Genomic DNA, 22,107 nt, shown 5'->3' with positions numbered 1-22,107 from the left:
ATTTAGATCTCAACTTGATTTAATTATCATACTTGAAAATCCATTACACCTCCACTCTGACCGCTTACAGCTGCATATTCCTTGTATCCTTCTAGGAGTATGGATAAAAGCAGTGCCTTTGCGCTTTATAATCTACCCATGTAAACTAAAGTTTGGCAAGAAACTCAACTTTAGAGAAATGATACGAAAACATTGGGCTTGAAGAGATTTGTCACGATATACATCGGTGTTTGGATCAGCGCGTACATTCGCATATGTCCATGTGTAGGAGGGTGACATTCGTGTGCCTAGGGGAGGCTGTTGGTTAATGAGTGCCGGGCAGGCCCCGCCCTCTGCGTCGATTTCAGCTCGGCCGAACTCGAGGGGCTGGTGCTGCTGCGGTGCTCCGTCGTTCGTTCGCTGCAACCTCAGAAATTGTTGAAGACGTTGTTTACTCATTTGACTGATAGGACCTGTCGGACTGTCGTTGTTGGTGACTGCTGTTGTATCATGGTAGCATGCTCTTAATATTGCTACTCACTCTCCGAGCAGAGTCATGTGATGTTCAAGCTAATTCATCGCTGATTACCTGCACCGACTTGGACGCTTTCCAACTTGTCAGCGACTCCGAATCGACGTGGCGGACACTGCATTTGGACCAGTGCACCCCATCCTCAGACGCCATCATGTCGACAGCGGTCGAGACTATTGATATTCAATGCAATGACTCGTTACCTGTCTTTGCATTCGAAAATTTCTCCCGCCTCAGCACTGTGGTGCTTTCAAATTGTAGCCTCAGTGAACTTCACTGGCAGAGTCTGTATGTTGATGGCCAGAAACTGCGAGTTGACCTCACCACTTGTCCTCTGGATTGCACTTGTTCCAACGAATGGATGACGTCTCCACACACCGACTCAGCTTTTTCTGTCATCCCTAGTCTACCACACGGCTACCGATGTTCATTTTCGCACTGTGCTTGGGGAACACTATCGGCGTTACCGTTTATGGAGTGCTCACCTGGCGAAATCGCTATACTTGACGTCAATATTTCTGCATCGACTATGGATGTTTTCTCCAACAGGTCTGCTGATTATATTTTTAATTATGAAAGGATTTATGTACTGGATTTATGGTTTCTCAGCGATGTACCTTACGCGCTTTTTCAGAGATTAAAGGAAGCCCAACTACATCGGGCTAAGTTGGGCACGTTCTCGTTTGTTTGTTGAAACCTGTTCACTACGTATTAATATTTCACAGAAAAATTTGTGTCCAGAATATCGGGTAGAAATAGCAGCAGACATGTGCATATCTTTATAAACATTTTTCTGTATACCATTCATCGGTCAATTTATCCATATTTCTTATCATAATATGATTTCCGCTGTTGCCTACAATGTCACATTTGGAGAACCTTTTGAACGTCGAATGAATATTAGACGAAATCTGCAGTAATTCGCGAAATTTCCAGAAATAAAGAAAAAAATCCCTAACAGGGGTGCATTCTATACAAGCTGCTCCACAAAACCGTAATTGAGAATAGTTATTCTAAAATTTGTGGTTTTTTAAAGGCCAGTGACCAAAATCTCATCCACACTAGAAGAAGTTTATTATTCCTTCATCATTCAAAAATGTTGAGATCAGGCTTAAAAGAAACTAAAACGCTTACTATCTGTTTCGCATCAAGCGGACCTTATTTTATGTTTCTGTGCTGAGTACGCTTTCTGAGCAGCTCCACGGACTTTCAATCCAATCTTGTTGGTATTTCCGGATGAAATAATATTGAGGAACAAGATCTGTGATGCACATTTGTATGATTAGGATGAACGTTGTTGCCATCGAGGTTCTTTGTTCGACCCTCTAACCGTTAACGTTGGAAATCACTGCGTCTTTTGCAATCTGAAAGCACGTTTGTAAAATCATCAAGAAGTCCAAATTGGATGAAGAGACAAGCATTGGTTGGCATCATTCTCCTTTTTCTTTGTATTTCTACTTTTCCACAGCTGCAAAAGTACACGGAGCTACTCAGTTCTTTCTCCTATGAAAAGTCAAGTAAGAAATTTCTATGTTCTAGGATCCCTTCCGCTCAACTTGTCAGTAGAATCACTACTTTTCTCTGCCCTACTGCGTTCATGTTTTCTCTGTTTATTCATTCAGTAGAAAATACAACAGAAAACATTGCCATTGATTCTTGGCTTGTTTACTGCCACATTCATGGCTTAAAGGCAACACCTCACAAATCTGACGTGATACGGATTTCCGATGGACAAACTGTATACGAGGTTGTAGATTGCGGGATCAGGGGTGGTTCCGCTCATCTCACCCTAATCTTTGTAAAACGGCGTCAAAGACTCCGTTTTTCACGACGATTTCAGTTGCAACGCGCCACCGTTGCACACGCGCCGCGTCCAGTTGCGCAGGTCGAAAGCTGGTGAGTTCTCCTCGACTGCCTATTCAGGTGAAACCAATGAATATGTTGCTGAGGGAGCAGAACGTATTATTCAGAGAAGAGTTCTAACATTCCTCGTTGGAACTGAAGCGGTTCCTACGCCGATTTTTTTTAGCACGATTAGGGAGGGGTGAACTCCTGATCCCGCAATCTACAACCCCATCTCTAGCTTTCCCCGCGATTCCCTCACCACGTCAGATTCGTGGTATACTGCGTTTAAACATGAAACTTCGCACGAATAGAAATATTTTCGAACCTTTTGAATTCTAGTTAACTAATTCCAGCTACTAAAATGAATGCGGATGTCTCTTCTTACTACCTGTAGCTGTAGTGCAGCAACCGTAAGGGTTTTTTCTTAATAGTCTGAGTACTTTCTCTCTAGAACAATAGAAACATCTTTGTTCTTTTGCAACGGTACGGTAATTTTTGACGCATTCGGATTATATTGTTATGCACCCGCATGACAGAAAACATTTGTGTATCAGATGAAGTCACCTTTACTAGCTTCGGCATACAGGGCAGAAATCAGTAGGACAAATATCCTGAAAGGTGGGTGATAAATATGCAAAGATAATGTAGTAGACTTGCCAGGCCTTTCGTTTCACAGTTTTTTTTTTTAAATTTTATCACTTGGCTGTTGTGTAACATAAGCATATTTGACATCCTCAATTACGGACCAATCCACTTTGTGAACATCATTCGAGATGTGAGGAGTTGTTGACTCTGCCGCTTATCGAGATTTGTTTACTGTACTAGGACATAAGAAGTAAAATAGACAGTTCTATTCTGTGATTTACAAATGAATTTTCAGCTCTGAAAATGCCTATAGACACTAATCGTGGAAGTTAAGCTAGTGGAACTAAGATGTTCTTCTTGTCCCCTTCGAAGCTTCGAATAGTCGATAACAAATTTAGGAAGTACTTCTCTTGGCACATGTCGCGCTCGGATCACAACTTCACAGAACACATCACCAGGAGTCATCTGCAGCTGGTGATCGAACCAGTGACCGAGGAACACCTCGGCACCATTGCAGTGGTGTGCTGGCACTGCGACCATCCGCTCATGACGACGATTGAGGTTTTTTTTTTTGAAATGAACTTCATGCAGTATTTGAGAATGTCCTGCTGCTGTTTCCTCTTTCTTTTCTTCCTCCTGTTCTTCATCATCGTAATTGAAAATGCTAATCAGTTTTACACAAGACAGATGTGAAATGTATGGTTGTTTTTTCTTTCTTTTTTTCTTTTTTTCTTTCTTTCTTTCTTTCTTTCTTTCTTTCTTTCTTTCCCTCCTTCCTGCTTTCTTGCCAATTTCCAGCAGGAATTCGTACTGGTGTTCTATGATACACATGGAATGATGCAAATCAGAGAAAAACGCTCTGCTGCTATTGTGGGGCAAATTCTCTAAGATAGCCCTTCAGAGCAAAAACCAAAAGAAGCACCAAGACATCAGAATGCAGCATTTTTTGGTTATTGACGAGCAGAACACCATAGGAGTAAGGCATACAGTCGGCATCGAATAAACTTAATCGGATGAGTGGAGTGCGCTTTCGACTGGTACAGCCAAAGGGAAAAGGAAGTGTATTAGGTAGAGAAAACACATGCGTTGTGGTATATACGATGCGATCACCTCGTTGAAGAAATTCGGTGCAGACGTTATTTAGCACTGAAAAAGTGCAGGAAAACGGAATTCATCTGCTAAAATTTGGTTTCACAAAAACGTTGTCAGATGAAGAAAACACAAACGAAGAAGAAAATGCGTAGAACATTGCTTTGAAAGGTACCCAATTTACTGCTAATTGTAATACAATTGAACTCTTCCGAACAATTAAAGACGGGGGACGTTTGCCTTCATATCAGATCCGTTTTTGAATATTAAGTGTTAGAAACGGCTCTAATGGGAAGAGGGGAAATAATAATAAGGAAGGAAATGATGATGGTAGTGTATTACGGCATTAACTCAAGTACATTCGAAATCTTCAATGTGAATATTCTGTTATTGGTGATGCAAGTTAAACTTGTGGTGCAATCCGGATTCCACAAACTGGGATATTTTTGGGTACTCACCCTTTAGATTCGTCCCTTTTTAGTGATAATCAAGCATATGTATGCATATATTCTTTCACCCTTTCCATCTCCTCAAATCCAGTGTGTGCGTATTGAAATTTTCGACGAATATGCACTCTCCGTTCGTAAGTTATAATTCCTTTTTGTTTTCTTTAAAAAAGAAACTTCCCCTGGGTGGAGATGTACAACACGGCTTAGGTCCTTAGTGTGTTGGAAGACGCGAACACATTGCTCGGGAAACCGACTATCGCTGTGATCGGCACGATCTCTGCAAGCAGCTTACGTCAGATCTGTGTAGGAAGACTTCCTAACCACCAGGATCAGAACTGCTCTCTCCACTGCCTTGTGGTGAGCTTCCACATCCTTCTTTTGCGCGTAAATTGCTTGACATTTGAAATTCTTACATCGATAATTTAGTTAACACATGAATCAAAGTGCTTATCTGGGGTTGTCCTCCTGAATAGTTGATAACTAGATGCTTGATTGATATATGAGATGTAACCCTATCGAATATTATTCATTAGTGCCTAACGTAATGTTCTACGGACATAAATAAGCAGTGCGTTGTCATGGCAATGCCATTCGCTTATTTCCTTATCTGCGATACCGTTCACTGGAACGAGGAATGTTGACAGGGATACACGAGGATGGGCTACTCACTAGGGCACCCCTTCTTATCGCAAAAAAAGTTACAGAACATGGTACTAAAAATTGCAGAGGTTTTTCGGAGTACAGTAGTGTGGGTCCGAAAATGGCGAAATGGCAGGGACGTCAAATGCAGCTCTGATGTCCTGCGGTTTCAGTGCGTGGGGTTGTCGCCGACACTACCCCCTAGGGTGTTGTGTCTTCAAGTTTTTCTGTCTATCCCGGATCTGACTGGCCACTTTTGCACATATTCTGTTTTTCTCTGGATGGATCTCTAAGACTTCTATAATGCCGCTCTTCGTAACGTTCAGAAGGGCTTCGCTCATAAGTTTAAGGGTGTCGCGAGAAATTGCGAGAGAACCTTGCATGGTGGCTTCCGTAAGGTTCAGAGTAGCTTTTAATCGTGCTCGTTCTTTTTTCTCGGTTTTAGTGTCGTTCTTTTTACAGGGAAATCATTTTCTCTGACAGTTTTTGTCACCGCACTCCGTAAGGAATGCGGGTGCAGGAAAGCAATCAGATGATAGTGGTGATAAAATTATTTTAAAAAATTTTTGAAGATCAGTTCAGACTTTAGATGGTGGCCGGGCAAACGATTGTTTACGGTAATTAAGAAGAACACATATAAAAACAATCTCGTGAACTTCATTGACGATAAGGAGACTATTCGACTTTATTGGTCATAATACTGGGTACAAACTATTGCCATTAACATACAATGGAGTAAAGAAACTAGTAAGATCCTATAAGGGAATCCATGTAGGTTTTCTGCCGAAATTAGAAGGGTGCTCGTAAAATTGTTTGTGTTTTGTTCCACTTCTTTCACCTTCTCATTATGTTTTGGCATTTGTACTATGGTACGAATACGTCACCGTTATTCCTCCTCTGTCAGGATATATGTATGTGCTCTGGACACACTCATAACCTCTTTTCTAACATGTTCGTGGAAGAGTTATGAAGCCCGTGGCTACATGTCGAATTTATATAGCTGGATCAAGACGACACGAATTACGGACAGTTGCGTACGAAACGGCTGCGGTTGAAGCGCGCGGTGGAGCGTAGAAGTTGGGATCGTGTAAGGATCCTCGCTACCGCCACCCGTCACTGCAGTTCGTCATGGTCCCACCCTTGTATAGTCAAAATGTTTCACGGTGCATTTGCGTACGCGCGCGGCGGAGAAAATAATTGCAAACGAGGTGGGACCATCGCGAACTGCAATGATGGTTAGTGGCAGCAAGGGTTGCAGTACGCTCCTAACTCTCGTACACAAAGCATGTGATTCCTGCTTCCGAACATTTTCACATTGAAATAACAGAAACTGGAGAGTATGAAGGTTCCCGAGCATAGGGGCAAAGAAAAACCAACGAACTTTTGTTATCATTTTGGAACACAGTGCTGAAGAAGCTCATGTTCAAATTACATTATTCTTGCAATTCCACTTTTGTCTTAGACGTCCTGAACACTTCGGCTTTGTGATGGATCTGTGATATCTGTGATTTGTGATGTGATAAGTCTTTGCGTGTAATTTGGGGAGAATAATGCTCATTTGCTCCTTGTATTCCTCCAAATCCACTAGACCATGAAATCGTACTCCTTATCAATATCTTCTTCCGCTCAGTCCATACATTTTTATGCATTCGTTAGAAGAAGGGTGAACATTTATTTGTGGTTCTTAGGTACACAGTTATGCTGTTGTTTCGTTCACTCTTCTTGATCCTTTTATGCTCCTCTTTTTACTTACAAGTGGCCCCTTCAAGTCTGGAATAATAATAAGCTATTCGATAGTGTTATTCCAGACTTGAAAGGGCCACTCGTAAGTAAAGTTTCTGTATCATTTGACTTTCCTTCAAATATATTTCCGAAATAGAAAAAGAGTTGATTGAATTGGAATATATTTCTTGTCTTTGCCGCAAAAAACCAAAAATGTCATTAGATATTAGGTGAAGTAAACAGTTCCGAGCGTTTCTTCGTTTTATTGCGACGATGAAATAAACATAGTTAGTAGTAACCGATTTAGATTCAAAGAAGTGGTGTTTCGTCCGATAATTTTTGCTAATTTTGATGGCAATTTCCTTATTCCGCAATTGAAGAAATCCTCGACCTTAGTGGCAAAAAAGTTGACCACCTCATTTTCACAAGCCTTTCTTGAGGTTAGTTTTGTACCTTCAAGAAGATGCTTTTGTAAATGCTTGAAAAGCTGATAGTCGCTTGGTGCCAGGACTGGATTTTACGGTGGGTGCGTTGGAACCACCCATCCAAGCTCTCGTAGCCTCTGACGCATCGTTAAAGATGTGTACGGGGTGCCGTTGTCTTGATGGAACACAAACCCTTCCTACTGTCCAATTCTGGCAGCCTTCCGTCGATCCCCTGCTTTAGTCTGGACATTTTTTACAGTAGAGGTCCGAATTGAGTGTTTGACCCGATGGGAGGACCTCATAGTTGATGATTCTGTTCCAGTACCTTCAAACACAGGAAAACCTCGTTGGCCGTTAATCCAGGCTTGTCCATCGTTTGGGGGCGGCTCAACGCGATTGAACCACGATGTTTCGGTTTTTGTCCACGTAATGCCACCTTGAAATCGTTGTACAGTATGACCTGATGTGATGTTTACGTCGTCAGATAAATACACTAAATACATCTAGCGAAAATACTCAGAACTTTTCACTGCACCTAACATTAAGGTCTCGTTTACTAGACGCACTTGTCTTAGAGAGAAAATATTCCATCTCCAATGGCAGTAAGAGATTCTTGGCTTAATTATATCAGTGATATAATCTTTTGTTCCGGATTATCTTGTCATTTGAATGGAAAACTACTAAAGTTTCAACAACTGCTCTGCGCATTCTTGAGGGAGAGGAGGGATGAAAGACATGGTGAGCACTAGGGCGGATTCGAACCTCCGTTCGATCGTGTAGGTAGCGGAACCTCTGAGCGCTACACTACACCCACCCACGTATATATATATATATATATATATATATATAATCATGCTATATAATAACGTGCTTAGTCCGTTTGATTGTTCTCCAAATATAGAACTGACGTGCTTAGGGAAAACCATAAAATCTTTCATCTATGCTTAAATTTCCGGGTAAAAAAAAATGAAGAAAGCGTTGGTAGAAAAACGCAATTTTAATTTTAGAGAAATGTCGCTACTGTTATTTCTCATTGATCGGTGAGTGGAGCAAACAGCAAAAAAAGCCTGAAGTTCAGGCTGATATATATATATATATATATATATATATATAATCCACTAGATTTTTATTTGCTTCTATCAAGAAGCGAGTCCTAATTGCTATTGTTGAGTTAATGATATAAAGAACTCGAGTTTATTGCCTGCATGCCTCGTCTCGCACTCTGTTTGTGAAAAAGGTGCCCCAGTATTGATTGGTGGCTGCATGCCAATCTCAGAAGTGCAAATTTCGCATGAGGCTTTGTTGCGTTCTGAGATGCATCCATATATAGTTTAGCAGGCTCAAATACACTTCATGCGAGGAGTTTGTAAGATTCAACCTCACAATACGCTCCAGTCGCTGATAATCTGTGGTTTGGAGCAGAGTACTCCTTACTTGTCCAGAATGGACTAACACTTTCGGAATCCTGGAGACGTATGGGGAAGAAAGCTAGCAGTTTTCGTGGTCCTATGCTCTACCTGTGGATAATGTTTAATTGTCAACGTTTTTCAATACATAGGAGCACTTTTACATGTAAGTGCATAGCTCTCAGACTACAAAATACCTCTCCTCTCGAAAAAAATGCATGTTCCATATCCTACTGATGAAAGTTGGCGACCAACGTTTTCTATTCCTGACTGCATTGATTTTATATTTTCGTGTCCGGTCGGCGCCTAGAAATAGAAATAGAGCAGCGTATCAGGAAATTGATGTGGTATGGAAACCTGATGCAAAATATAGAATTTAGGGTGTAGATTATGAGAGTGAGCTGAACAGTCACAATTCCTACCAGTCGTCCTGAAAAATTGGCGTGGGGACCGCCTTATTTCCTGCGTTAGAACGCTCACCCCCTTGCACACGCTTCGGTTCCTCTAGAAGCCTATTAATTGGTTTTTCTTGAACGGGATGTTAAAGAAAATTGATTCTCATTGATTCTCAATCGATTGCACGTGCATACGCGTGCACAAAGGTTGTGCGTTCTTAGAAACCTCGTAGTAACAAACGCCGTTTCCTACGTCATTTATCACAACGATTAAGGGAAATTGATCGGGGCCACGAACGTACTCATAATGTACTTTCTGAACTCTATGTTTTCCATCAGTCCATACTCTGCGTCATTTTCGTGGTACGATGCTTTTAATGCTGACGGTGTTGCTTTCCAGAACATATGTGAAGTAAACCTTTACTTAAGAAGAGGTTGTCTATGATCACTGTCTGTTTTGTCACACTTATAGGTTTTGTTGTACAAGGTTGGTGGTAGTTGGGACACTTAAAGGCATCACCCCATGCATCAAGCGTGGTATGGATTTTTGTTAGATTATACCTATGTCGGGTCGTATATCATGTATACATGGGTGGTTCCGCTCATCTCTCCTTTCATCACTGTAAACAGACGGCCCCGGAACGCTGTTTCCTATGACTTTCTCTATTGGAACGCACCACCTTTGCGCCCCGCCCCCGCCTGTGATTCGATTTCCACACCACGCCAGATTCGTGGGGTGATGCCTTTGAGAATATCTGTATAACCTCTATAACCAAAAGAATGTCAGTGACATAGGCCACTTTGACCTTCATACTTTGTTTAGAAGATTTCTGGAATGATCCTTGCCATGCTTCTACATCCGTTGTTGCGAGCTCTTACGGGACCTGTTGATATTTATTAATTTGTTTATTTATTACATCGTCGCTCATCTATCTACTCATCATCTGCAATGCTCTTTCATATACCTAGCAAGCGAAAACGATCTGCAGTGACAAACATTTCTGGAAGACTGAGAAGTCCGAACATTTGCAGTTTAATTCCTTCACTTCAACATCGTCTATAACGTTCCAGTGATGGTATTGGTGTCAAAATACCAGATATTTACTTGCGTGAAAACGGATCAGTTGGTTTGATGCAAAACACAGAATTGAGAAAAAAAAACCAAATGAAAAGCTTTTGGTACATTTCGAATTAACATACCATGAGAGCATAAAAAGTAGCGAACTACTATGTAGTTTTTCTCCTCCTATTTAGGATTTTCCTCAGTGTATCTCGCTGTATTCTTACTTTATTTATCGATCGGTAGAGGAAGCGCAGTTTGCTTAAAATGCTCTTATCACTTAAGACAAGAACTTCCTGCTTACCTTTTGTAAGTTCTACGTCAAACCTCCTTCTTGAATCCTACTAATCAGCTTGGACGCGAGATAGTTAATGTTGTTCTATGCATCCAATGTGCATGAGGGAGCTGGAATTATGCGCTATTCCATTTCAAGAAATTTTATAGCTAGGGGACGATATGACATACAAGAAATGCCAAGACGAATGAATGAGCCATTTTAAATAGGTCAGCGTTGCGCTAATATCTTGCATTTTTTCCAACACCTTTCTTATCAGATTCTGACGCGAGAGAATAGGATTTACAGATTTATTAATAGGGTCTCAAACGGAACAATTCTGCATTTGCATCTCTACCGTAGTCATCGGTCACTGCGTTTATTAATGGGTTTGGAGATACTGAGACGAATATTCCCTCTATGATTTTTTTACCCTAGACTCGATATAATAGTAGCAGATGAGTGCAAAATCTTATTGAGAAATAACGAGAGTGCAAGATGTGAACGATTTGTTTCGAAGTAAGACCGGCTTGTTGTTCTAAGCCGAAGAAATTTGAGATTCATTGCAATTTTATGACAAATGTTGTTGGTTAGCACTGTTAGCACGTATCATTTCTTGTGCCCACATTGTGCAGCGTGCACCCTTGTGTCTTCCCGTGGAATCTTTCAACATTATCATCCTGTTATTGTCACGCATCTGCACTTTAAACGTGGCCGTGCCTCTCCGATTGCGGAAGAAAAGCACAGTGTGGAGTGGTCCTTTTTTTCTTGAAGCTGTACTAGGAGTAGAAATCTTTCTAAGACTTCTCATACATTGTGCGATAGTGCTTTATTATGAATAAGTGTCAGTGAATAAGTATGAATATTAGGAATGTGTGCATGACTTAAAATATCAGACCGATTCACTAAAAGTCAAGAAGTGAATAACTTGCTAACATAGCTTGCTGCTTGCTATAGAAAGCTTCCCGTAGGACACTAGAAACCCTGCACAACGGTATACCATGCAAATTTAGGAACGAAAGAAATATGGTGAGAAATAGGAAGGTTAGAAATTTTCTATTGTTATTGTGATAAAAGAATACTGAAGATGCTTGCACAGTTATCTTCCTAATTACGAAATCTGACGCATTCAGTCAGTACTTCCTAGTCTCTTTTAAGAGAAGAAATATTTCAACGTTGGGTTTCATCAAATGACAGTGTAACAACTCTTTCAAAAGTACTAGATATCCTGTGTTATCCTGTGTTACTACTTTTATAGTCATACACAAGTGTACATTGTTTTCTTCATAACTATATACATGCTTTCAAACATAGTTCCTTTTCAGTAATCGATTTTTTTTGCTGCAAAATTTGCTTATAAATTGTGTTTTAATTTCATCTATACGAGAAAAAGTCACATTACGAACGTCCTACATTTTAGCTCCGTGTACGTGTCCCGGTTCGTGCTCGTCTAGAAGAACGAGATGATTCCCTCTTGGTAATAGTGTCTGGATGGCCAATTTCATCAATTAATCTCACCATTGGAAGAAGTGGTGAGACTGAAACACGGAATTTGTCCGAAGATAATGCGGTCACATTTTTCGATGGACTCGTTGTGCGACCAGATGAAGGGTAGATTGGTTTCATGTTAGGGTTTCACTAGATTAAGAAAATCTCCATTAGAGTAAATCTGACCTTTCAGACAATCTCTTTTCTATCGACGAGTGTTCTCAGTGTTTGCTCTCGCTTGTTCGACATGTCCAGTCGATCATCCAGCCGGGAATTATTCGTTCGAGATTTGCTCTACAGTTAACTGCTTCCGACTCCACAATTATATTGAACACATTGGAAACCATGTAAGCAACTTTTCTATTCATACTTAGATCCTAAGTAACTATTTGGGCGAATTACATAGTTTCTATTCCTTAAACAAACTCAAGTACCTTCTTGTGACATGTGTAAAATGTAATCTCTGATATTTTTTATGCACAGCTGAACACTCTTTTCAAAAAATGTGAACTTTGACAGACACTTCTTTTTTGATTGGAGCACTTACAGAGTTTTATGCTTGCCAAATGGAAACTGATGAAGTTTTCTTATCTGTTTAACCGTTTACTTTGCAACTCACAGCAAGCGCACTACTTCTTTGAGGGAAAACGAAAAATATGCGGTCTCTCATTTATTTTCATGAAATTCGCCGTACAAAGAGCTTGAATATTCGTTTTCAATATGTTTTTAAAATCTTGATAATCTTGATAAAAGCATAGATTGTGATAAATTTGTTTGAGGTGCAAAATTCGCACTCCTACAGTAGCCAGAGTAATCTATCGAGGTTATCCGGCGCGTACTGATTTGACGCGAATGAACTGGTACAAAAGTGAAACTACAGTCACGTATTCGTAAAGCAGAGGTTATTAGGAAATGTTTGGTGCTTCATACAACATCGCCAGAGGAATAAATAGCAGAGTAGACTCGAATTTTTGCCTCCTCCAATCCAAAATTCTTCTTACTTTTCCGCCGATAACGTTAGAATTAAGCTATTCCTGAACGATTACCATGGAAGGTGTCATGTACTTTCGTTAGTTCTAATGCAGCAGAGATGGAAATGTTTCATACTGATTTACATATACTTGATCTACAAGCTTTTTTCTTTGGCAAAGTATTATCCAGGTCTCACTTCAACCCCCTGGTCCTGAAACCAGATCAGGCCACAGGTCTGACGATCGCTGCAGTAATTTGAACTTCAGGATTTTGAATTCAAGAATAAGTACAGGGGAAAATAAAATGCCTGTTAAGTAACTTTTTTTCCTTTCTTCTTGATGATCAATTTTTGAAAATTTTATGCGTGCCAGAATTAGGTTGACCGCAAAATTAATAAAGGATAAAGTTTCTGGCGTTAATCAATCCGCTTGGGATGCGCCCCCACGTTCACTTCAATTCAGAATCGTTTGAGGTTTACGAACGTGTATCTGGCGTATACAATGACTTGCGGTGGCTAGCCGATGTGTCAAGTCAGTGCTTTTATCCTCCCAGACAAGTCTGGTACCAATTTATCGACTCCGGAGGGATGAAAGGCTTGGTGAGCACTAGGGCGGATTCGAACCTCCGATCGATCGTGCAGGAAGCGGAACCTCTAACCGCTACACCACACCCGCCGCAAAATTATTACGAATAAACTAGCAGTGATTTAGATCCAGAACTAGTACTTCAGTTGTTGATTTTATAGGCGAATCCCATTTTGACTACCAGATCCAATCCTCCCAAGTTCCGAAAAGGGGTATTTCCATCATGTTCGGAACATAATAGGTGCATCGGAGTCATGAAGTACCAGTCTGATAGATTTCGTTTTAACAAGTCAAATGACGTCCAGAACTAAGGACAAAAAGTAATATGGAATGACTTATAGCGGAAAAAACAGGCGGATTTGAATTTTTTATTTTCTTCCGGTAGACTACTTCAGTTCTAGGCTTTACATATTAACAGTAGTTTTTATTTCAAGTGGATTGTTACGTTATTCTAGAAAATTCCTTCGCTGAAGAGTGTGGCAGCAACAACAAAGATGAATGTTTAATTTCCTTTCGTTTGCTAGAAGTTATCTTATAGGCGGCGTACGCAGAAATTTTCGACTTTTTACTTCTTTCACTCATAGAATTTGTGGCATAGTTCGCAAGCGTCGCAACGGGAACTTCTTTACTGATTATTACTCATATAGGTGTAAAGAGTTACTTTATCGAGTAAACTTACTAGCATTCTACCTGATTTATGCCTTTGTAGGCTGTATCCCTTTCCTGTTGTGATAATCGCAAAGTACGTATTTCACAAAAGCAGTCTACTGCTGCAGAGAACTTGGCATCAATTACTTCCCCTCATGTTAGCTTTAGAGGCGGTTGAATTGTACCTTAGGTGTCCCTCTCGATAAGATGTGTCGTGATTTCCGTCAGAGTCACGATTGTGAACCTATCATCCGACTGTCCTTGTGTTACGTAGCCCAAATACATTTTTAGAAAACTAAAAAATTTTGGACCAGCAACTTACACCATTTTTAGTCAAATGCCGGTGCTAACTCCTCTGTTCCATGGTCGATGGCACTGCCACTTATAATAATATTTTTGCTTACCCCGTTGCTGCTGATGTTTCTGTTACGGCTTAAAATGATGCAGAATTGTCGAGCAAAGGTGAAATAATTTTGAGGATTTTCTAAGCAATACAAATGAAGCCTTTATCAATAGTGCAGGTAATCCTGATGCGAAAACAAGCAATGCAAGATCGCGTTGAGTCACGTCGAACTAGCCGTGTTACGGAGGAAACTCTGCTGAGATTAGGTAAGATCAAGTAATATTTCAGATGTCAAGAAATGAGCTAATTTGAGGGCTTTTAGAAGAACGCTCCTCATTATCATCGTCTGACTATTCTGGACAGTTGATACCATTTATTGACTTAGGAACAATTCAAATACATGAACGTATCGGGAAGGTGGGTGCAACTAATAATAATTAATTACAACTACACGCTTTTGGTAAAGGACCGCACACTTGCAAACTGAACTTCGCGTGCGTATCAGAAAAAAAGTGATCGGTATTGTCGATGTTGTCTGGCTTTCAAAATTGTCGAGAATAAGCCGTTAGGTTGTTTTGAGATAAACAACATCTTTTCACTTCCGCAGCTCAAAAAAAATTGTGGTTCTGTTAGCAAACATCGAATATTCGTATTGTTATATACCAGTGGAAAGTTCAAGTTTCTGTTTTCTTCACTGTTCTCAAGAATTTATGCATGCACGCGATATCGTTGTTTTAATATGTGATGCTACCCAAAGAACACATCTTCGTGATTTTATTTCACAAGTTCAAACTTGTCAGAAAACTTTGAAAGCTCATGAAATCATCATATAAGCATGGAGACAATTGCGCATTAATTTCATTGCATAAGTTTAGTTTCACAGCTTCAATAAAAGGGTCGTATTTCATTATCCGGCTGTCTGTATTTGTAACACAGTCATGACTGTTCGAGAAGCTGGAAACGACGCATGAAGCTACGCATCAAAAACGCACTTTTTCAGGAAAAAATGTAATACTTCAGTGGCGTCTTTCCTGCAGAACACTTTTGCATGATATTTTAGTACCCACATGCTATGCCATTTTTTAAGTTCTCGAATTCCTTCTGTTCATGGACTTTAACGAGAAAACAGTTTTAAAGTAACTTTGCGTTGAAACGTTCAGATGAAATGCTTTTTTTTGGCCGTTCCGTTACCCAGAAATGTCTCCTCGAGCACGGACCAGACTTATAGCGCTCTTCATCGTTCTGATGCCGTTCGGAGTACATTTATAGGGTGCATTCGGCGAAGTGTATTGCGGATCATGGGATAAAACCGGTGAACGTTCAGTTGCCATCAAAACAATTGAAGCAGACGAAGATGTAGAGAAAGAGGTGTCTTAATATTTTGCTTACGCTTTTATTGCCGCTACGTATATTGGGAGCTCCAAAATTAAGGCCGTAGTTCTCTCTCGACTTGAGCATCCGAACATCGTGCGACTTTATGGAATGACAAGAGACGGTCCTCGCCTGCTGTTAGTCTTCGAACGGATGAATCTAGGTTTGCTCTGCCTCTTAACGGATCACTTCCCTTTAATCGTTGACTCCTTCGATGTACTGAAGGTGATCTGCGGTCATATCTTCGAGCACGAGCCCCAACTTCCTCCAGTTACTCTCAGTTCCCGCCAGCACTGGTAGAAGATGAGCTCAGGCTCATTGTACGACAGGTTGATTTTGATTTGTCTCATCGAATACTTGTTACTGTGCAGCAATTACTTTCAGATAGTTTCCGGATTGTGTTACTTAAGTACACAACAGATCGTCCATCGGGACTTAGCAGCACGAAACTGCTTAGTAGGCGGCGAAAGCGACTTACGTTGTTGTTTACCATCTCAAAGGCCTCCAATTACTGTTAAGGTAGTTACAGTTCACGTATTTTGCTAACAAAATGATAAGTAGATATAAATATTCAGATCTCTGACTTTGGGATGTCCAGGCGGTTATATGGGCAGGCTGACTATTACAGGATGCAAAACCACTGCCTATTGCCGGTTCGCTGGCTTCCACCAGAAGCGATCAACGACCACAGATTTAGTACTAGTAGCGATGTGTGGTAGGTGGAAGCAAGTTTTCTAATGCTTAACTGCATCTGTCAAATTTAAAAGCACTCTTCCAGGGCTTTGGGGGTCACAATGTGGGAAGTATTCAGCTATGGTGAAATACCTTTTGCAGAGTTGAATAACTTTGAGATGGTCTCCTACGCCATGGCAGGTCTGCGTACCATCTATTTAAATGAGTAAATTGTACCTACATTTACAAGCTAGAACAAACTCTAAAACTATGGAGAAACAGCTGAAAATTTGTTCATTTTTTTTCTATTGGTATTATGCGAATCACTTCTGTTTGTTGACATTCACTTCTCTTCGTTCTTCGTATTTTTATAGAGCATGTCTGAAGACGAAGATGTGACTTGAAGAACAATTCGATGCGCTAGGTACTTGGTACAACCTTGTGAAACACATGTCGGATACCGGTTACCGTCTGGTTGACTTATGGTCTCGACAACAGACAGGTCTCGTCACCGCTTACATATCCAATTGAATCATCGTCGCCAGTCTCATCATCGCTTACATATTCAATTGAATCATCGCCGCCATCAGCTTACGTGGCAGGGGTCACCATTATTTACGCTCGAAAAACAGCACAAGCAAAAGATGAAAACTCTCAAACTTAACTTGTTCTGGCGAAGAACATTCCTTAGTCTGGTATCCGAAAGTCTAGGGCTGTTTGGGATGTCGTATTCAACTCTGATCAGCGTCAGGTTCTTCTGATACGGTTCCACGAAAGAAACCGAGGAGTTCCTCCTCGATTGATTGGCACGGCAGACCTGAATGACGAAAGGCCCAGAAAGAAATTTCGCCAACGAGTATGTGTTTATGTTGAAGTTTGGACCAGGTAGGAGCTTTGCGATGCAGACTTCTTTGCAAAGTGCATCCAGAAACGCTACTTGTTCTAAGGCAGGTCTTTGTTTTTGTATCTGCAGAGACAAGATTCGCATATAATTCTGTATGTGCTGCTCGCAGTTCTGATTATTTCAATTAGGAAAAGCGTCTGAGAAGGAAGCTGCGTCGTTGGGTACAACACCATCGAGACAACGAATGAACTGCAAGAGCGAAGGAGTTTAGAAGGCAAAGGGAGCAAGAACTCGAGAGAAACGTCTACTGAGACAGAACAGCAGTTAAACGAAGGGATGTTCGTCCGTCTTCAACACTCCCAGTGAAGTCGGTGTTGGTGAGACAACCCTTCCTATTTGAAGGGAGTAGCTCAGTATCTTGCTGAACCGACAACCTTCATCAGTCCCTGAACATGCCATCGATTGATGTACACCGCGGTCAGCGAGGAACCATCGACCGACCGAATTGTAGGTTCTGATTTGTGTCCAGAAAATGAAGGAAAAAAGTCTGGAGGAGACGGTGGAATTAGAGCGGAAATGCTGGTTTCTATTCCTCCGTAGGATTCTGAATGGCGAAGATCATCCGTTCAATAGAGGTTCAACATAGGACACCTGACTCGTAGAGACACGCCACCATTATTCCACTCCACAAGAAGTAATCATCATCATCAGTAATCCATCCAAGAAACTATCGAAGAATCTCAATCTGTGAGTTTTGTTTATGGTCTTGGAGCGAACCAACCTACCAAACATTGCGAAGAAACAGAGCCGGCTTACGTCGATCTACGATTGACCAAGTGTTCACGAGAGTGACAGAGATGTGGCAGCGGTATTCGAAGCCAATGCAGTAGCTTTTGTGGACTTTGAAGCAGCGATCGACTCTCCTCGTCAAAAAGCACTTTTCTCAGCGCGCATTATGCCTATGGAGTACCAGAAAAGTTTGTTCGTTTACTTGATAACATGAAACAGGGAACAACTGCTGGGGTTCGAATACCAGCCGAATGTACGACATCGTTTGAAGTGGTAGCTGGAGTAAGACAAGAGTCAATGAATGGCAGGACCCTTCCTGTTCAATTTCGCTATCTACGACATCATGCGAAGAACAGCAGATCAGTATCTTACCGATATCATCCTAGCACCATGAACACGCCCCTTGACCGATCTCGAATACGCTGACGCTGACGATATTGCTATATTCGTGGTAGCACGAAAATTCAACAAACAACATGATATCGACCTTATATCGAAGCTAGCCTCAGCCTATTGGTTACGCCTGCTCTCCGTTAAGTGCAAGCAGATGAGGCTCTCCTCGAGACCTTCGACGAGGAGCCTTTTGAACTCGTATACGAGTTCTGGTACCTAGACTGTATGCTGAAGAACAACGGCAGAGGTGAGAGTTATGTACAGCATAGATGCGCTAAGGTCTGTTCTGGATTCAACTCCTTGGCAGAGTGTTTGGGGTTAAACTCCCATCGCTCGCTTAAACTGCGAGTCTACCTATCCGCTATTCGCCCTATCACGATGTACGGATCGAAGCCTCGTGCATGAATCGGAGATCGAAGCCGTCTACGGTGATGGAGTGGTTTGCTGCTTAGACAGCTGCTTGGCTACTTTTGGCCTGGGGTATGCCACAATGAAGATTTTTCTGCAAAAGCGGATGTGCTGTACCGGCCGATGAACATTAGAACGTATTAACATCTGACCCCGCCGTCGAAAGTAACTACAGAAAATCCTTTTCGCTTCTTCGGTCACATTAAAGGGAGACCAGCTGACCGCCTTCTTCAACGTGCTCTTAGGATCCTCCCGGATTCAAGTTGCAAGAGGCCGCCGGGGCAGAACCAATTGTTCTAAAGTGAGGTGGTGAGAGAGGACCTGAGGACGCTCGGCGTAGAAAGGCAGTTCAGGCGAGATACAAGATTTCGCGAGATATGGAATAGCCATGAATGGATTGATTCTGTTCAAACTATTGCTAAAGATCGAGGAGGTTGGGCAGAGCTACGTTCAAGGATGACACGTTTTAGCAAAGATGGGCCATTCGCTTCAAGCGATAATATCAGTCCGCCGATTGAATCAAAGTAAGTCAAGTCTTGAAGAATTCAGGCACGAATGAAAGTGGAACGTCGGCGGAGTTCTCGATTTCGTCCGCATCAGAGCTCAGTCTTCTATCCACTGCTCTTCATAATCGTCGTGGATGCCGTTAATTCGTTCGTTCCTACGTTGCTACGTTGCAGAGTTGATCTTACGTCCTCTATTCTCGTTAACATTCTGCTATTGTTATTGAAGAAAGAATATTCACTTCCTCCCTCTTTCTGTTTGATTTTGCTTTGCTCAATCCCTGAGAAACGGTTCTTTCCGTTCTCTTATGGCAACTTGCCTTTATTATTATCTTATTATCTTTATTGTGTTGTTGTAATTATTGTTATTATCTTTATTTTCTTATATAGTTTTGTCTTAAAATTCAGGAATGCGACCACCAAAACCGAAATCATGTCCAGCACCCATTTACGAATTAATGCAACGGTGTTGGGCCGCAGATCCAGAAGAACGCGTTCGACCTGAGGAAGTGCTACTCGATCCGTGCCTCACGCCTACTCTTGAAGGATTTATCGGTGCCTTTCCTACGTAGTAGATCCTATTAATCCTAGTGATACCTATATTAACTGGGTAGGATTACCCTTTTACTCCTACAGTTAGCTGTTGTTTAGTCCAATGGAAGTTTCCAGTTTGAGGACTTTGGACAGCCTCTGAACTTCATGCCACTGTGATATCGCATAAATACCCAAACATTTGTCCTCATGCGAAAATAATCATCTGTTTAACGGGTTTTGATTTGCAACGAATAAGTCACGTGGTAGTTTACTGAAAAGATGTAGTGAGCACAAAAGTGATTTGTTCCCACCAACTTAGCAAATATTATAGGCTTGTAGTTATTCTTTGCAGAGCTTTCTTTGGACCATATTTTTACATTTATAATTGGAGTAGTACTTTTGCGTTTTACCGCGTTCATGTCAAAATCCGCTGATAGAACACTCATTTGTCCTTCATGAATCTTATGGAAAACATATCTTACTTTACTACAAGATAATCATTCAAGTTGTTTCATTTTTGATGCTAAATCTTTCATATTTAATCCAAGTTGCACTTGTACGACAATCTCGGTGTTTCGATCTTCGGGTTTCATTCTTATTTTTAAAGACGTCATTTACTAATAATAAAGTCTGCTCGTATTTTTCTGTCATGTGTTAGCGTTTCATTTTCAGTATCAACTTCTATGCACATGGCTAATACAAGAAGTGAAAATGGGTAGGGTATGCTTTTGTAAACTCCTAAGGAAGTCTTCGGAGGAATTCAATGTCATAGTGCAACATTCTCATCTCATCCATGTAAGCTATGCTGCTTATCCTAGCTGTTTCTGATTGTATCCTACAAGTTGTTTACAAATCTCAAGCTAACGTCCAAGATCAAACTTTAACACGTTTCAAATGCTGTTGAAGTGTACAGGGGCAGGAATACGCCAAGATGTTCGGAATGAATGGTTCACAAAGCTGCACAAGAAGTGACCCTATGCTCGATGTAATACTAGCAGATGAGTACAAAATCCTTTCAAACTGTCATGTTTTAGTAAAAGAATTTGCGCACTCGTTCAATACAGCATTTGTAAATGAAAAAAAAAACTCGAGAATGTGAACTAAATAACTGACATAGGGCACCGCGCGAAAACAAGTGGAGAGAAACCGACAAGTGTTTATTTTTTTCAATAGTATGCCTACGGGGTTTTTTATGAGACCTTTATGACTTTTCGGCTTTTTCGTCGCCACCGCCGCTCAGAGGCGTATTGTACCAGATGTGGTGCGGCTGGTTGTACGCACTTGTCACTGGTCAGTGTACCAGCGAATCTTGTTGCGAATTGTGGGTGCGAGCACGGATATTACAATCACAAACTGATCCGACGATAATCAGTAGACGGAGACATCGATGTCTCCACCGAGGTCTTCTGAGCTTTTTTTCTAATAGCTTTTCGTCCTTCTTTCTTTTAGCTGCACATGGTTAAGATCAATTCACAGTGTAGTCGTAGTTTCTTTCTTCATTATCTTACCGATTATCGTTCCATAGATTGGGACAACAGTGGTTGCCTCTTTCCAGCGCATCACATCGACACACAGTTAATTTCATGGATGAGAGTACTATACAGCTCATGAATAAAAAATAAACGGAAAATATGGCTTACTGATTTAAAAAAAAAGTGTTTTCAATCAATTCACAACACTTGGTTGTCTACTCATACTTCCTCAGTGGATTCCAGAATTTTCTCTTAGCTGTGTGCACGAAGGTTACGTGTACAGATAACATAGCTATAAAAATCATGGGCAGGATGATTCTTTTGCTCTCATCTGATCAGTTTCAGGAGGAACATAAGAAAATTGATCAACGTTAAAGGATCCAACAGGACATAGATAAGTCACAAAGCTATGCAGCTTAAACACGGTAAAATCAGGAGCTATTAGAAACGCTCCGACTTAAAATAACACTTGAACAGACGCACATGTCATTTTGACCACGTTAATCGATCCTACTGGTGTTTATGTGCCAGATCACATGCAATCCCATTAATCGATCTTACTGGCGTTATGCCATGTCACATGCCATCTTCTATTCTTCTGAGGACTCTGCACTCTTTATCCACATCTGTACCTCCTTTCTGGATCTTCTTAGTCTTAACGATTGAACTACTAAACTATGTGACAT

General features: G+C 41.1%; 1 protein-coding gene across 3 annotated transcripts in view; it reads left to right on the top strand.

Moving 5' to 3' along the window:
• RB195_021091 (uncharacterized protein) overlaps nucleotides 1–19,987 on the top strand; it is a gene marked incomplete at both ends in the record, with an annotated part of 28,270 nt that extends 8,283 nt beyond the window's left edge. Inside the window, 15 exons of one of the 3 annotated variants that reach the window (XM_064207650.1) lie at nucleotides 498–1,060; nucleotides 3,340–3,460; nucleotides 4,687–4,836; nucleotides 11,821–12,011; nucleotides 12,082–12,235; nucleotides 14,426–14,554; nucleotides 14,614–14,701; nucleotides 14,758–14,852; nucleotides 15,705–15,803; nucleotides 15,867–15,969; nucleotides 16,032–16,135; nucleotides 16,191–16,325; nucleotides 16,382–16,521; nucleotides 16,585–16,679; nucleotides 19,824–19,987. In XM_064207650.1, coding sequence (XP_064063530.1) covers nucleotides 498–1,060; nucleotides 3,340–3,460; nucleotides 4,687–4,836; nucleotides 11,821–12,011; nucleotides 12,082–12,235; nucleotides 14,426–14,554; nucleotides 14,614–14,701; nucleotides 14,758–14,852; nucleotides 15,705–15,803; nucleotides 15,867–15,969; nucleotides 16,032–16,135; nucleotides 16,191–16,325; nucleotides 16,382–16,521; nucleotides 16,585–16,679; nucleotides 19,824–19,987 — 2,331 coding nt within the window. Of the gene's footprint in view, nucleotides 1–497; nucleotides 1,061–3,339; nucleotides 3,503–4,686; nucleotides 4,837–11,820; nucleotides 12,012–12,081; nucleotides 12,236–14,425; nucleotides 14,555–14,613; nucleotides 14,702–14,757; nucleotides 14,853–15,704; nucleotides 15,804–15,866; nucleotides 15,970–16,031; nucleotides 16,136–16,190; nucleotides 16,326–16,381; nucleotides 16,522–16,584; nucleotides 16,680–19,823 lie in introns of those variants that run through there. The other 2 variants (XM_013449401.2, XM_064207649.1) reach the window with 2 other exon arrangements.
• Nucleotides 19,988–22,107: the final 2,120 nt, after the last annotated feature.

This window comes from Necator americanus, chromosome X (assembly GCF_031761385.1).
Source record: "Necator americanus strain Aroian chromosome X, whole genome shotgun sequence".
NCBI classification, from domain to species: Eukaryota; Metazoa; Nematoda; class Chromadorea; order Rhabditida; family Ancylostomatidae; genus Necator; species Necator americanus.
The sequence above is the reverse complement of the archived record's forward strand: the minus strand, read 5'-3'. Positions and strand labels throughout refer to the sequence as shown.